The 13,216-nt window shown below is 35.5% G+C and overlaps 1 protein-coding gene across 12 annotated transcripts in view; it reads left to right on the top strand.

Annotated features, from left to right (window-relative positions):
* Nucleotides 1-13,216, top strand: part of TRMT11 (tRNA methyltransferase 11 homolog) — a 125,611-nt gene that overhangs the window by 14,840 nt on the left and 97,555 nt on the right. For 11 of the 12 annotated variants that reach the window (XR_004284967.1, XR_004284966.1, XR_004284964.1 and 8 more), the window contains 2 exons: nt 656-812; nt 10,442-10,522. Coding sequence is in view for 6 of the 12 variants with exons in the window: in XM_032339615.1 (XP_032195506.1) it covers nt 656-812; nt 10,442-10,522 (238 nt within the window). In the remaining 6 variants the exon portion in view is untranslated. The remainder of the gene's footprint in view (nt 1-655; nt 813-10,441; nt 10,523-13,216) is intronic. The other variant, XM_032339618.1, reaches the window with a different exon arrangement.

Below are 13,216 nucleotides of genomic sequence, written 5' to 3'. Positions count from 1 at the left end.
GATTCTATATGTAGAATTTTAAAACCACTCAAGACTCAGAATTACTGTATGAATTAAAATGAGTGGAAAATATGTGGTTATGTTTTTTTTGTTTGTTTTTCCAGAGATTCCTGGGAAGTGCACGAGGTTTGTTATATATAGGGCCTAGACATGGTGTACCAGGAAAAAATAACATGAGACTTGTCAGAAAGTCTGGATTGCTTTTTAAGCAGAGAAAATGTAGTGTGCTGTGGTAACTGAGGGATCTCATTTGTGGAGTTCCCAAATCTAAGCTCAAATTCCGAAAAGAAATAAAATTACTACAGAGCAGTTCTGCTCCCTTCCCTAAGGGTAATGGAAGCTGGGGCTTATGTTACAGATTATTGTTCTTAGGAGAAAAAAGAGGTGGGTAAAATTTACTCACTACCAACCCCTAGAATTATTGCATTCAAATTCAATTAAAATTTAGTTCAGAAAGTCACAGTAAATTGCAACAAGCTAAAAAATACAAGGTATTTGTCCATAATTACCTCAATCACGTTTTTTAAATGAACAAATTTAGAGCAATGCTAAGTGGAAAGAAGTTTTTATCATCAAGATACTCTGGTTTTATTGTGAATGATTAATTTCAATCTGTTTTATACGGTTAAACTAATCTGAAGAATCTCTGATCTAGATTGCAGATGGACAGAGAGAGCTTATTGAGTCATACAGTGTCAAAAAGAGACACTTTATTGGAAATACAAGCATGGATGCTGGTTTATCATTTATCATGGCCAACCATGGAAAAGTGAAAGAGAATGATATTGTCTTTGATCCATTTGTTGGAACAGGTATTTTTATTTAACTGTTAAATTAGTGCGTAGATATTACTTGTTTATATTAGTCAAGCTCATAGTAATGTTTTTGCTAAAACATTAATAAATTTGTACAAAATAATCTTAGCTATCATGAGATGCTGACTAAGAGATGACCACATATTTGTGTAATAGCCCAGTATACAACATTTGAGCCACCTCAAGAATGATAGGATTTAATTTTGTGGGCTTTTTCCCCAAGTTAACCACTAGGTGGAGGGGCATACCACACATTGCAATACTGTGTACTGTGGAAATGTAAAGCTATAGTTTATCAAAATAGGGAAACTTGAATGGAAAAAAAAAAAAAAAAACTTGAGTGACAAGATAAAAAACAAAGTGTTCATTATTTAACATGGATAACTATATACTTACATGGAAAAAATGGGTACTGTGTCTGATCTTTGATTTGGTTTGTAGAGGTTTATAAGTAAGTATGAAAATAAGGAAAGTGACTTAATTCTTAACGGGCTTGAGCCTGGCTGCTGAGACTGCAGTCTGTGTTCTGTCCTCGTAATTAACTTTGTGTAGAAGTCCTAAAATTCCGCATTAACCTCCTCTGATTCGTGAGGAAATTTTCCCACTTTGCCCTATTTTTTGCTGGCTCTTACTCATATGTAGGGAGCACTCATATTTAGATCTGTCTGGCTAAATTCATTGTGATTCAGATTGCCTTGGAACAAATTACGTTTGTGGTTGGAGTTTCTCCCTGTAGCTGTCTTTCCCCATCAGAAACTTGGGAAGGAGCTCTGCCACAATAGCTAACATTGTTGAACTAAAAAGAAAAAAAACTTCCTGAGGGGATTATGGCACAGAGAGAGGTTATGTGACTTGGCCAAGGTTATACAGTGTGTAAATTTCATGAGATTCAAACTCAAGCAGTCTAACTCCAGAGCTCATGCTCTTAAATACTACACTAGAGTTGTTTCTTTCGGCATTAAGATCTTTCCACCAACTATTACACCATAACCCAACGTGAGGAGTGTGACCACATGCGATAAGGAAGAAATCTTATCAAAGTCAAGAGATTTCTAACTGTTGGAATGAATTTCTGTGTTTGTTGTTGAATTAGTCTGTTGGTGAGTTTCTCTTCTGCATTCCACCAGTATCTCTGTATATCCCCCACCTAGCATTAGACCTATTTGTTTCTTTCTTATCTTCATTATCCTTAGTGCCTCCCCCCTCTTTTTAAACTCTTATTGGAAATAATGTCAAACTTATAGCAAAGGTACAAGAATGAAAATAGAACAGAGAACAAACCACTTGCACATACTTGACTCAGATTAAACTATTGTTAACATTTGGTCTCATTTGCTTTATCATTTCTTTTTTATGTTCATTTACATAATTTTGTTTTCTTTACAGTTTGAAATTGCATCCATCCAGTCTCTTTACCTCTCAAATATATATATCTTAAGAGTTAGAATATTCTCTTATGTAACCATGGTATAGTTTTCAATGTTAGCAAATGTACTGCTAATGCAGTACTTTAGTGTTCATATGACATTTTTGCTAATTGACCCACTGATGTTCTATATACTATATTTTTCCTTTTCAGTCTAGCATCAAGTGTTGTATTTTGTCACTGATGTTTCTTTGATCCATTTGGTATGGAACAAGTCCATAGTCCTTCTTTTTCTTTTGTGAGATTTGCACTTTTGAAGAACACTGTCCCTCCTCTCTTTGCTTTTTATTTAGAATATACCTCACTTGGGTCATTTATTTCTGCATGAGTTCTGCAAATTATACATTCCTGGCCAGACTACTACAACAGTGATTTTGTGTCCTTCTCAGGGCATCTGCATGATGGTTATCTGCCCCTCATTGGTAATATTAATTTTGATCAGCTGGTTAAGGTGGAGGGTGATTTTTCCATTGTATGTTAAGACCCATGTAAGTATCCTGTTCCACATCTAAATTCCTCCTCACCCCTGTCAAGTGGTCAGGTTGGCATTCACTGAAGATCCTTGCCTGAACCAGTTTTAACTTTGGTCACAAAGTTAACTTCTGGTCACAAAGGGATGATTTTTCCAGTAGTACTTCCTCCACAATTACCACTCAACACTCATTCTATTATAATCAAGAGCCCTTTCTTCTCTCCTATGTATTTATTATTAATATAAACGGTGGATTCCCCTTAGTGGTCTATAATTAGTTAACTTATTTTGTTGCTCAAATTATCCCACTTTTGCCAAGGAGCACTTTTGTACTGTATCTGTCTTTGTGACCTCTACCCTGTCTTTTTTATTTTTGGGTACTTTCTTACTTTCTGGCTCACCTTTTACCTGCCCAAACTCTGGAATCAGCCATTTCTCCAAGTAACTGTTGTTTCTTTTAGTGGGGAATGGTATTAGAGACCAAGATCTGGGTGCTAGGTATCTTCATTTCTCCACACATTCAGCAGATAAGCTAGGACATTTAGGTGTGAAGGTGTACAATATGTATATAAATATATATGCAAATATCCCTTTGTATGTACTGTGTATGCATGTGGATAGACACATATATTGTAGAAATTGTGAATTTTCTTTCTTTCTTTCTTTCTTTTTTTTAAATTTTATTTTTTATTTATTTGACAAAGATCACAAGTAGTCAGAGAGGCAGGCAGAGAGAGAGGAAGAAGCAGGCCCTTCGCAGAGCAGAGAGCCCGATGTTGGGCTCGATCCCAGGACCCTGGGATCATGACCTGAACTGAAGGCAGAGGCTTTAACCCACTGAGCCACCCAGGCACCCCGAGAATCCTGTTTTCTTTCACCATTTACACATTAATTTTTTTGCTCATTGCTATAATGTATCTAATATAGTTTCAGAATTGCTTTACCCTTACCACTAAAAGAAAAGCAAAAAAATACAAAAGCCCTATTAAAAGGATATATGTTTTTAGGCTGTGTATTCTGTTCTTTACCACACCTAAAGGGCAGTAAAATCAAATATTGTGCTTTCTTCTTTTCCCCTTCATTTCAGAATCAGTTTAGAGTTCTTTTTTTTTCAGTTTTCCCTCAGTTTTAGATTTTTTTACCTCCTTCCACCCTTGTTGATTTATTTTTAAATATGCAGAAAATCAGTTTACTTTCAGAAGTCAGCTATGTAAGAGATATATAAGTATCACTTCTTTCTGTATCTCTTCATTCTCCTCCCTCATCCCTTGAAGATACCCAACTTCTTTTCTTTTTTAGTTGATTCTTCTTATTTGTGGGTTTTTTTTTGTAATGATAGGCAGATATATGTACATTTTATTTTTACTTCTTTCTTACACTACATTGCTTTTCTCACTTAACAGTTTTTCCTGAAAATCACTTTCTGTTAGTTCATAGGAATTGTCTTCATTCTTTTTTATACTTGTACTCCATGGGTGTATATACTGTAATTTATTCAAGCAGTCTCCTATATATACTTGGACATGAGTAGTGTCCAGTATTTTAGAGTTATAAATAATGCCTGCAATGAATAATCTTTTGTATATATACTTGCATAATGTTGGAGATATGGCTCTAGGGTAAATTCTTAAAAGTAGAATTGCTGGATGAAGAACGTATGTATATTTTAAACCTTGTTTCACCAGCAGAGTTTATTGTCAAGGTCTTGAAATGTTGCCAGTCTGTTGGATGAAAACATTATCACAGTTTAGTGTTATTTTATATTTCTCTTATTATGAGTGAAGTCTAGTAACCTTTTATATATATATTTAACATATAATGTATTATTTCTTTCAGGGGTACAGGTCTGTAATTCATGAGTCTTATATAATACCCAGTGCTTGTTACAATAACATCCTCCCCAATGTCCATCACCCAGTTTCCCCATCCCTCCACCCACTATGCCTGCAGCAACCCTCAGTTTGTTTCCTGTGATTAATAAGAGCCTCTTATGGCTTGTTTCCCTCACTGTTTTGTCTTGTTTTATTTTTTCTCTCTTCCCCTATGATTCTCTGCCTTGTGTCTTAAATTCTGCATATTGGTGAGATCATATGATAATTATCTTTCTCTGATTGACTTCTTTCATTTAGTGTAATACCCTCTAGTTCCATCCATGTTGTTGCAACCTTTTATTAAGTTTTAAGGGCCATTTTGATAATTTCTTTGGAAATATTTTTCATGTCTTTTGCCCATTTTTATGTAGACATTTCTTTATTTTTGAAAGTACTTTGTATGTTAGGGAATTAGCCCTCCCTCTTTTTTCCTGTTTTTTTATATGTATGTAAAGATGTATACATATGGGTATTGCATGCGTGTGTGTATGTGTGTATACACACAACCAAATATTTTTTCCCAGTTTGCCATTTATTTTTGACTTTGCAAACAGTTGCCTTTTGCCATGCAAAAGTTTTTCCTACATTTATGTTATAGAGGTATCTAGCTATGTTTCTTTTCGTAGTACATTTATAGTTTTAGTTTAGTTTCTTTAGGTCTCTGATCTATTTGGAGTTTTTCTTATATGCTGTGGGGAATGGATCTATAAATTTCTTTTTTTTTCCAAATACTAAACCTTTTAGTAATCTTTAATTTGTTCTTGGACTTTAAAAACTTTTTTCTCGGAAGTGAGAATTCTTTGACATACATATATGTACATAATGCTTAATATGTATGCATACATGTAGATAATACTATAAAGTCTAAAAATAGAGCTCCTAGTACAGGTAAAATTTCTTTCCCTTGATGTCTATGAGGTTGGGTATATTATGAAATGCTAATTTCTGCCACAGCAATCAAAATATTGATTACCTTCAGTGTGAGTAAGGGGCAAGGAGACCTGCCCCTAATTTGCTTTAGAGCATCTCCTTAGAATGGGTAGTACATTTTGGTCTGTCACTGTTTACATAGGACAATTAATTGAAAATTACAAAGAGGAAGATCTTTGCAAAGATGCTGCTAAAATATATTTTTTTAAATTTGTGTTTGTAATTTAAGCATAGCTTTAGAATCTAGTTTTTGGTGCTTTTGTTTTGAAATTGGTGATGTAATTGTGAATAGACACAATTCTTAAGTATAGTTTGTCCTTTTTCTTGGGCCTTTTGTCTCACTGATGGGTAGTACCTTCCGAAGGATTGGGGAAATACTAACCCTGTTCCCTCCTCCATGGCCATAGTTTTTCACAAATATTTTTGATAGTATTTTTTCCTTGTTTCCTTTTCTAATATTTAAAAACAAAGTCAAGTGGATCCAATCCTTTTCCATTTTAAAGGCACAGAATTGAAATATATTCTTTTCCCAAATGTTTTATCCACTGACTTCTCATAACTTGTGATTTTTCTCAAGGTTATAGGATAGAGTAGAAAGCTTCTGGGAAACCAAAAGGAGAGATATACTCTTTTCCTGCCTAAATGCCTTTCCTTTTTCTTTAGACAGTGTGATGTTGTTGTCTAGAATGACATTATAAGTTGTAGAAACATACTTTCCTTTCCATTTTAGTGAGTATGTTGCTTTTCATTTTAATAAGTTTTTTTTTTTTAAGATTTTATTTATTTACTTGACAGAGATCAGAAGTAGGCAGAGAGAGAGGAGGAAGCAGGCTCCCTGCTGAGCAGAGAGCCCGATGTGGGGCTTGATCCCAGGACCCTGGGATCATGACCTGAGCCGAAGGCAGAGGTTTTAACCCAGTGAGCCACCCAGGGGCACCTCATTTTAATAATTTTTTTTTTAAAAGTTGCGTATCTCCATTTTTTTCCGAGGGAGAAGATATTTCTCATTGGGCTAGCTTTTGGTAGTTAGGAAGTCCTGTTGCTCTAATATGAGCAAGGAGGATTGATGAGCATGATATGTGGAATACCTATAATGGTACAGGCCCACCTGTGATATACAAGAGTTGTGAATGGTATACAACTCTTACTGATTGAGTGTGCAGCTTTACTTAATTTAATAACAGATTTTACTTTTATCTAACTGGAATGCTAAGTGTATATTTGTTTTAATTGGTGCTGACCCCAAAGGAGAGAAAATGGTATAGAGGAAAGAGCAAATAGAGTGAGTTTTAAATCCTTAATCTATTAGTTATTATATCACTTAGGGCAATATTCTCAACTTGTCTGGGCCTCAGTTCCATCATTAATAAAATGGTAATATTAATATATTGTGAGGATTAAGTGAGGTAATACATGTATATGAAATTCTTTTTTTTAAATTTTTATTTATTTATTTTTTTAAATATATTTTTTTTATTTTAAAGATTTTATTTATTTATTTGACAGAGAGAGATCACAAGTAGACGGAGAGGCAGGCAGAGAGATATAGGGAAACAGGTGCCCTGCTGAGCAGAGAGCCTGATGCGGGACTCAATCCCAGGACCCTGAGATCATGACCTGAGCCGAAGGCAGCGGCTCAACCCGCTGAGCCACCCAGGCGCCCCTGTATATGAAATTCTTAAGAAGTTGCCTGACACATGGTAGGCTTTCAGTAGACTATAATGGTTATCATTATTATTTTTAAATTATTATTTTGTTAGGAACTTAGATGCCTTTCTGGTAAAAGATGTTAGATATAGCCAGTATTGAATGATGATGATGAACATTTTGGCCATGAATTCATTTTCTAGTCCCTTCTTTGATTTCCAAGGTATTCATAATTTGCAACTGTTGGCAAATTGTGACAGCAGGCAAGGAAATTGAGGGTTAAAATTGTAAACATCTAATTCATTGGTTATAATGAAAATAGCTGGTACAGGTAGACACACAGCCAGTTGCTTTAGGTAGCTGTGCTATAATTTTATGACAGAGGTCCTTAGATACTTCTTTTCTCCTTCCCCTCTCTCAAGTGATTCAGCTATTTTACTAATTGAGAGTATACCCAGGAGACCATTGTGCACTCCTTGGCTGCTTCTACCTTCAAATGAGCCATAGTGTAAGGAGTGGAGTACAACTCCTTTTGAATTTTATCATTGCAGAATGATAGATGCATATGACAGGTGTTGAGAAACTGACGGCCCTGGTCCTGGGAGGAAACTATGGGAGAGTAAAAGGGACAATTAGGAGAGAGGTAATTGATCTCTGTAGGTCTGTGGATTAGTCTCTGGGTCATTCCCATTTTTGTCCACAACTCTTTATAGTCTCCTTTTCTTGAGTTTCATAGTTTATCTGGTAAAATTTCCATTTTCTAGCAATAGCTTTTTGCTCAGGCTGCTAGTGTAACTTACCTGAGTTCATTTTGAAAAAGGATAAAGTAGATACGGTAGTATTCCATTTTTCCTTCTTTTCTCCTTTCCTTTCAGCAAAACTAAAGCCCAGTCTCTCAATTCTGCACTTTTGTAAGGCTTTTCACTTAAATCTCTAATATGAAAATTGTAAAATAGTTTCTGTATTATAAATAAATTTCACTTATTATGTCCTTTTGCCAATAAGATATTGCCCTAACCTTAAAGTGGTTACTATTTAAGTAAGGAGAAATTAGAAGACTGAGTTTTTGGTATTTGTATACTTGGTAGCATAAGAAATTGGGTGAGTCACATTACCTCCCCCTCATCACTTCACCCCTCCTTTATCACCCCTTCTTCCACCAGAAGGTTCAGGGAAACTCCCAACTAAGGTATAACTAAATGTAAAAAGTGCTTCAATTTAATTGAGAAAACGATGAGATGATTAACAGCGATTACCCAGTGACCAGTTTAGAGAAGCTAATTTATAATAACTTTATTTAAAACTTTGAAAGCTTAAAGAGCACCAAGTTAACTAACAGATGTAGTCTAACACATTATTCATCTCCTTTCAGCAGTGTACTCTAAACTGGGTCTTCTCAAAACTCACTCTAACCAAATGGATAAGGTTCTGTTTAAGGAAGCACAGGAAAGCTTTTCTGTTCCCCTTGACAACTAGTTCTTCTAGGTGAGTATCTGCCTTAATTGGCAGAATTGTAGTAATTCCTCGTAATTCGGGTGAAGTGATTTTGTGAGTATTCCAGTTCTTCACAATATAGTATCTTTCCTAAATATGGATGGTTCCATTTATAGAACAAGACTAATGAGGTCTTACTTAGCTTCCCTCTCACACAAATACTCCTTATATTTAGTATGAAGGAACTTAGGTTTTGGTTACTGCTGTACTTTTTTTAGTTCTCCATTCTCTTCTTCTTGGGGTCTCGTAGTAGTAGTTAAAGTATTTTTCACAAGCAAAGTCTGTTTATTGAAGTGCCTGTTCCCGGACTGTGTTTTAAATGGCTATGGAAGGAACACCATTAATTTACAGATCTTGACCCTCTGGAGGCACTACCCATCTTAATTATAGAAATTACCTTTGGAAAGGATATAAGGGAAAATACGTAATTATTTTCCCTTGTCTGAGTCTGTGCATAGTTTAGGAATATATTTCTGATGTCCATTTGACAGACCTTTCTACGGTGCGGTATAGCCATTAGGAATTTTTAATTTGGATGATGAAAAAAGTAAAATTCAATGGAAAGCACGGTTATTAAAATAACTGATTTTCCCCCTTAAACAATTTAAAAGTATTACCTTTTATTTTAAAATGTTTCATTAATTTTCAAATCTTTATTAGGATTTTTCTTTGTATGTGAGCTAGGCACAGCTACCAAGTTACTTAGTCCAGTCAGATTGTATTGGAACTTTTGTTCTGACTTTGATCACAGCACTAAGTAAAAAGAGAAGTCATTGTATTGTTATTTTTGTTGTTATTTTTGTGTATGCTTGATGATAGTTATTCAGAAATTCATATTTACAGTTTAAAATGAGGTAATTGCTTCACTGGTTACAGGAATAACTGTTTATTGTACTAATATTTTAATTTTTATGGGGATTAACATCTTAAATATTAATTATACCCCCTTAGGTTATTTGAAACTCAGGCTTCCATGGGAATTGAGCCTAGTTGTCAGAATTTATTTATTGCTAACTCTTTTATATAGCAGTTTTATATTCTTGTTTGTAAGTAAGGAGTAAGATGCTTTGTATAGACCTCTCAAAATCAGATGGAAATGTCTAAATGTACATTATTTTATTTATTTTTTTAACTTTTAAAAAAATTATTTATTTATTTATTTGACAGACAGAGAAATCACAAGTAGGCATAGAGGCAGGCAGAGAGAGAGAGAGAGAGAGGAGGAAGCAGGCTCCCTGCTGAGCAGACAGCCCTATGCGGGGCTCGATCCCAGGATGCTGAGATCATGACCTGAGCCGAAGGCAGAGGCTTAACCCACTGAGCCACCCAGGCGCCCCTAAACTATTTTTTAAAAGATTTTATTTATTTATTTGAAGGGGGCAGGGACAGACAGAGGGAGAAGCATACTCCCTGCTGAGCAGGGTTCCCAATATGGAACTCGATCCCAGGACCCTGGGATCATGACCTGAGCCGAAGGCAGTCGCTTAACCAACTGAGCCACCTACATGCCCCTAAATATACATTATTTTAATTAAAAAAAATTTTCCCTAAGCAGTGTGTTCAAAGTAATGATGACAGTACATACATTAATTCCTTACATTGTGACCAGTATAGTGAGCACAATTTAGTGTTTAATTCTGAGGCTTATAAAATAGGGTCAGGACCAGTGTTATTCTCCGGTACTCTGCCTACAGCTATTTTTTAAGACTCTGGATCAGACTAAATAGGGGAAGAAATAAGAGTCTGGGACTTTCTGGTTAACAGACTATAACTGTGTGATTTTCAGGTGGCCTTCTGATAGCATCTGCTCATTTTGGTGCTTATGTATATGGGACAGACATAGACTACAATACAGTTCATGGCTTAGGTGAGTAGAGGTTCTGGACTGTTACAGGCTTTGTTTTTGTATCAGATGTGCTTTCAAAGTAATTAAATGGGTTTATATGGCATTATGCATCTATCTCGTGTTAAGATACAGAGTTGTGGTATAATGTAGTTTTACTTATTCTTACAAATGATAAGATTTTGTTGGATATCTGCTTTTTATGAAGTGATTCAGTATGTGCACAGCGATCTTGTGGGGGATAACAAAGATGAAAAAGAAAAAGCTCTCCTCACTGTCCTAGTAAGAGATTTTTAAAAAGTTGGCAAACTCTAAGGTTGTGAACTTTAGGCTTGGGAAGGAGGTAGGAGAGAGACTAGCCATCTTCTAATTAGCATGTCCATGTTAATAAACACATACAGTTTCTATTTAAAGATTATCACCGTTTTTTATTCATAATCATACTCTTGCATGAATATTGGATTAATTGCTAGTCCTTGAATACTCTATTGGTTTTAATTCCATAACCAACCAAAATATCTTTGAAGTGGTTAACATGACAGTAACTTAGAAGATTCTGCATTGGATTCAGGTTAACTCAAGACAAACATTTGCTTGCTTTTGAGGCAGTTTTGGAAACTATATTAAAATCTAGATGCTTTGCTAATGATACATGGTTGGTTGGAACTGAATTATACTGAAGAAAGTATTCTCATATACCTGAATGGTAATAAAAATGTCAAGTTTCATTGATGATTTTGAAATTCTGTTTATGGTGGTATTCCATTATTGTAACTAGAATCAGCCCTTTAAACACCCTTTTTCTTTTTACTGTCCAGTTTTTCTCAAGTTACTGTATTGGTGAGAATTTATTATACTCCTTTTTTTTTCTTTTTTTCTTTTCTGAAACAATTTGACATATTGTGCTTGATGACCCTCTTTTTTCCTACCTTGACTCTAAGGAATTTAGTAATATTTATCGTAAGGAGAACTGGTTATATTTTATCAAGTTCACCTAAATGGGCTTACCAGAAAAGATATTCTTGGTGATATGTTAGGGCAGACAAAGTGCTAAGAAGAATTATTCCAGTTTGCTTTTAGTAGAAGTCATGTTTGCTTTAAGGAGATTGTCCTATATAATTTGTTAGAATTCTTATTTATAAAAGTTACATTATAACCTTTCAGTCTACTTGAGCAGAATTCTCATTGAGGTAGAATTTTCTCAGAGCTTACCCAGGATGTTCTTAAATATGCACTCTGTTTCATGTGCTTGCAATTTCTTTCTGTACTCTCAAATAATCTCAAAATTTCCCATTTTAAAAATATAAAACCTTTCCTATCAGTCCTGTCGGGGCCCTCTAATGGCCACTTTGTTTTCCTCTTCCTTTTGCCAAAGTGCATCTCGAAAACTAGTATTTACTTGCCGTCTCCTCTTCTTCATCTCTCAGTCTTCTGTCCATTGTTTTCTAGCTTTCACGCCTGCTGAAAACTCTCACTAGGGCTACAGATCTTAGCATTTGGCAGTGTTGACCTTCATAAAGCCTCCCTTGGTCTCCTGGACCGTGGCCTCATTGGGTGGTACTTCTACTTCTTTGGTTGTTCCACCTCTGTCTTCTTAAGGCCCTGTGGATTTCTTTGACCTGTGTTAACATGTTGCTTTCTCTGGGCTTCTCTCTGACCACTTTTCCTCTCACAACACATACTATGCAGAGTCATGCCATTCTTCTCCTTTTGATTTTTTAAGTTTTGTTTTTATTGTAAAGTAGATCAAGATACAGAAGAGTGTATAAAAATAGAATAATTATAGAACAAACACATAACTGCCACCTAGGTTAATAAAAAATGTCATTCATTCTTATGGTTTTAAGTTAAGTGCATATACTGATAATCTCCTCAGTGTATTTATTCTGGCTTCCAACTACCCACTGAATAGTTCTTTCTGAATGTTCTGTGGGTAGCTGACAAGCATGATCAGTACATCTCAAATCTCATTTTTTCCCCTAAGCTTGTTTTTCCTCTTTCTTTGATTTTTTTTTTTTTTTTTTTTGAGAGGAGGCAGGTGGGGCAAGGGGAGAGGGAGAGGGAGAATCTTAAGCAGGCTCCATGCCAAGCATGGAGACCAGTGGTGGGCTCAGTTTCATGTCCCTGAGATCATGACCTGAGCTGAAATCAAGAGTTGGATCCTAGAGGCACCTGGGTGACTCGGTTGGTTACATGGCTGCCTTTTGCTTAGGTCATGATCCTAGGGTCCTGGAATCAAGCCCCACATCAGGCTCCCAGCTCAATGGAGAACCTGCCTCTCTCTCTGATTCTGCTTGCTGCTCTTTCTGCTTGTGTTCTCTCTGTATCTCTGTCAAAAAAAAAAAAAAAGAGTTGGATGCTTAACCAACTGAACCACCCAGCTACGCTGGTTTCTCCGATCTTAATCAATCCACGGTATCAACATCCACTTGTGTCTCCTAATACTAGAACTTTTGAATTTCTTCCTTCAACCTCCACTTTAACTTTTCATCAGTAATGTCTCTGCAAGAGCTCCATGGTCATAGCATTCCTTCATTTCCCAAGTTAGCTCTCTTCATTTCTGTTTCATTTATAAGGGGCCATGCTCAATAGAGCTTTGTATCTTAACTTGTATATGCTTTCAATTCAGTAAGTATTTAATAAATGTTTAAGGCAGTTTTACTTGAAAGGTGATAGAAAAAGATCAGTTAGACAGTACATTTTACTGGCCAAAATATA

This window comes from Mustela erminea, chromosome 4 (assembly GCF_009829155.1).
Source record: "Mustela erminea isolate mMusErm1 chromosome 4, mMusErm1.Pri, whole genome shotgun sequence".
In the NCBI taxonomy this organism is placed as follows: domain Eukaryota; kingdom Metazoa; phylum Chordata; class Mammalia; order Carnivora; family Mustelidae; genus Mustela; species Mustela erminea.
The sequence above is the reverse complement of the archived record's forward strand: the minus strand, read 5'-3'. Positions and strand labels throughout refer to the sequence as shown.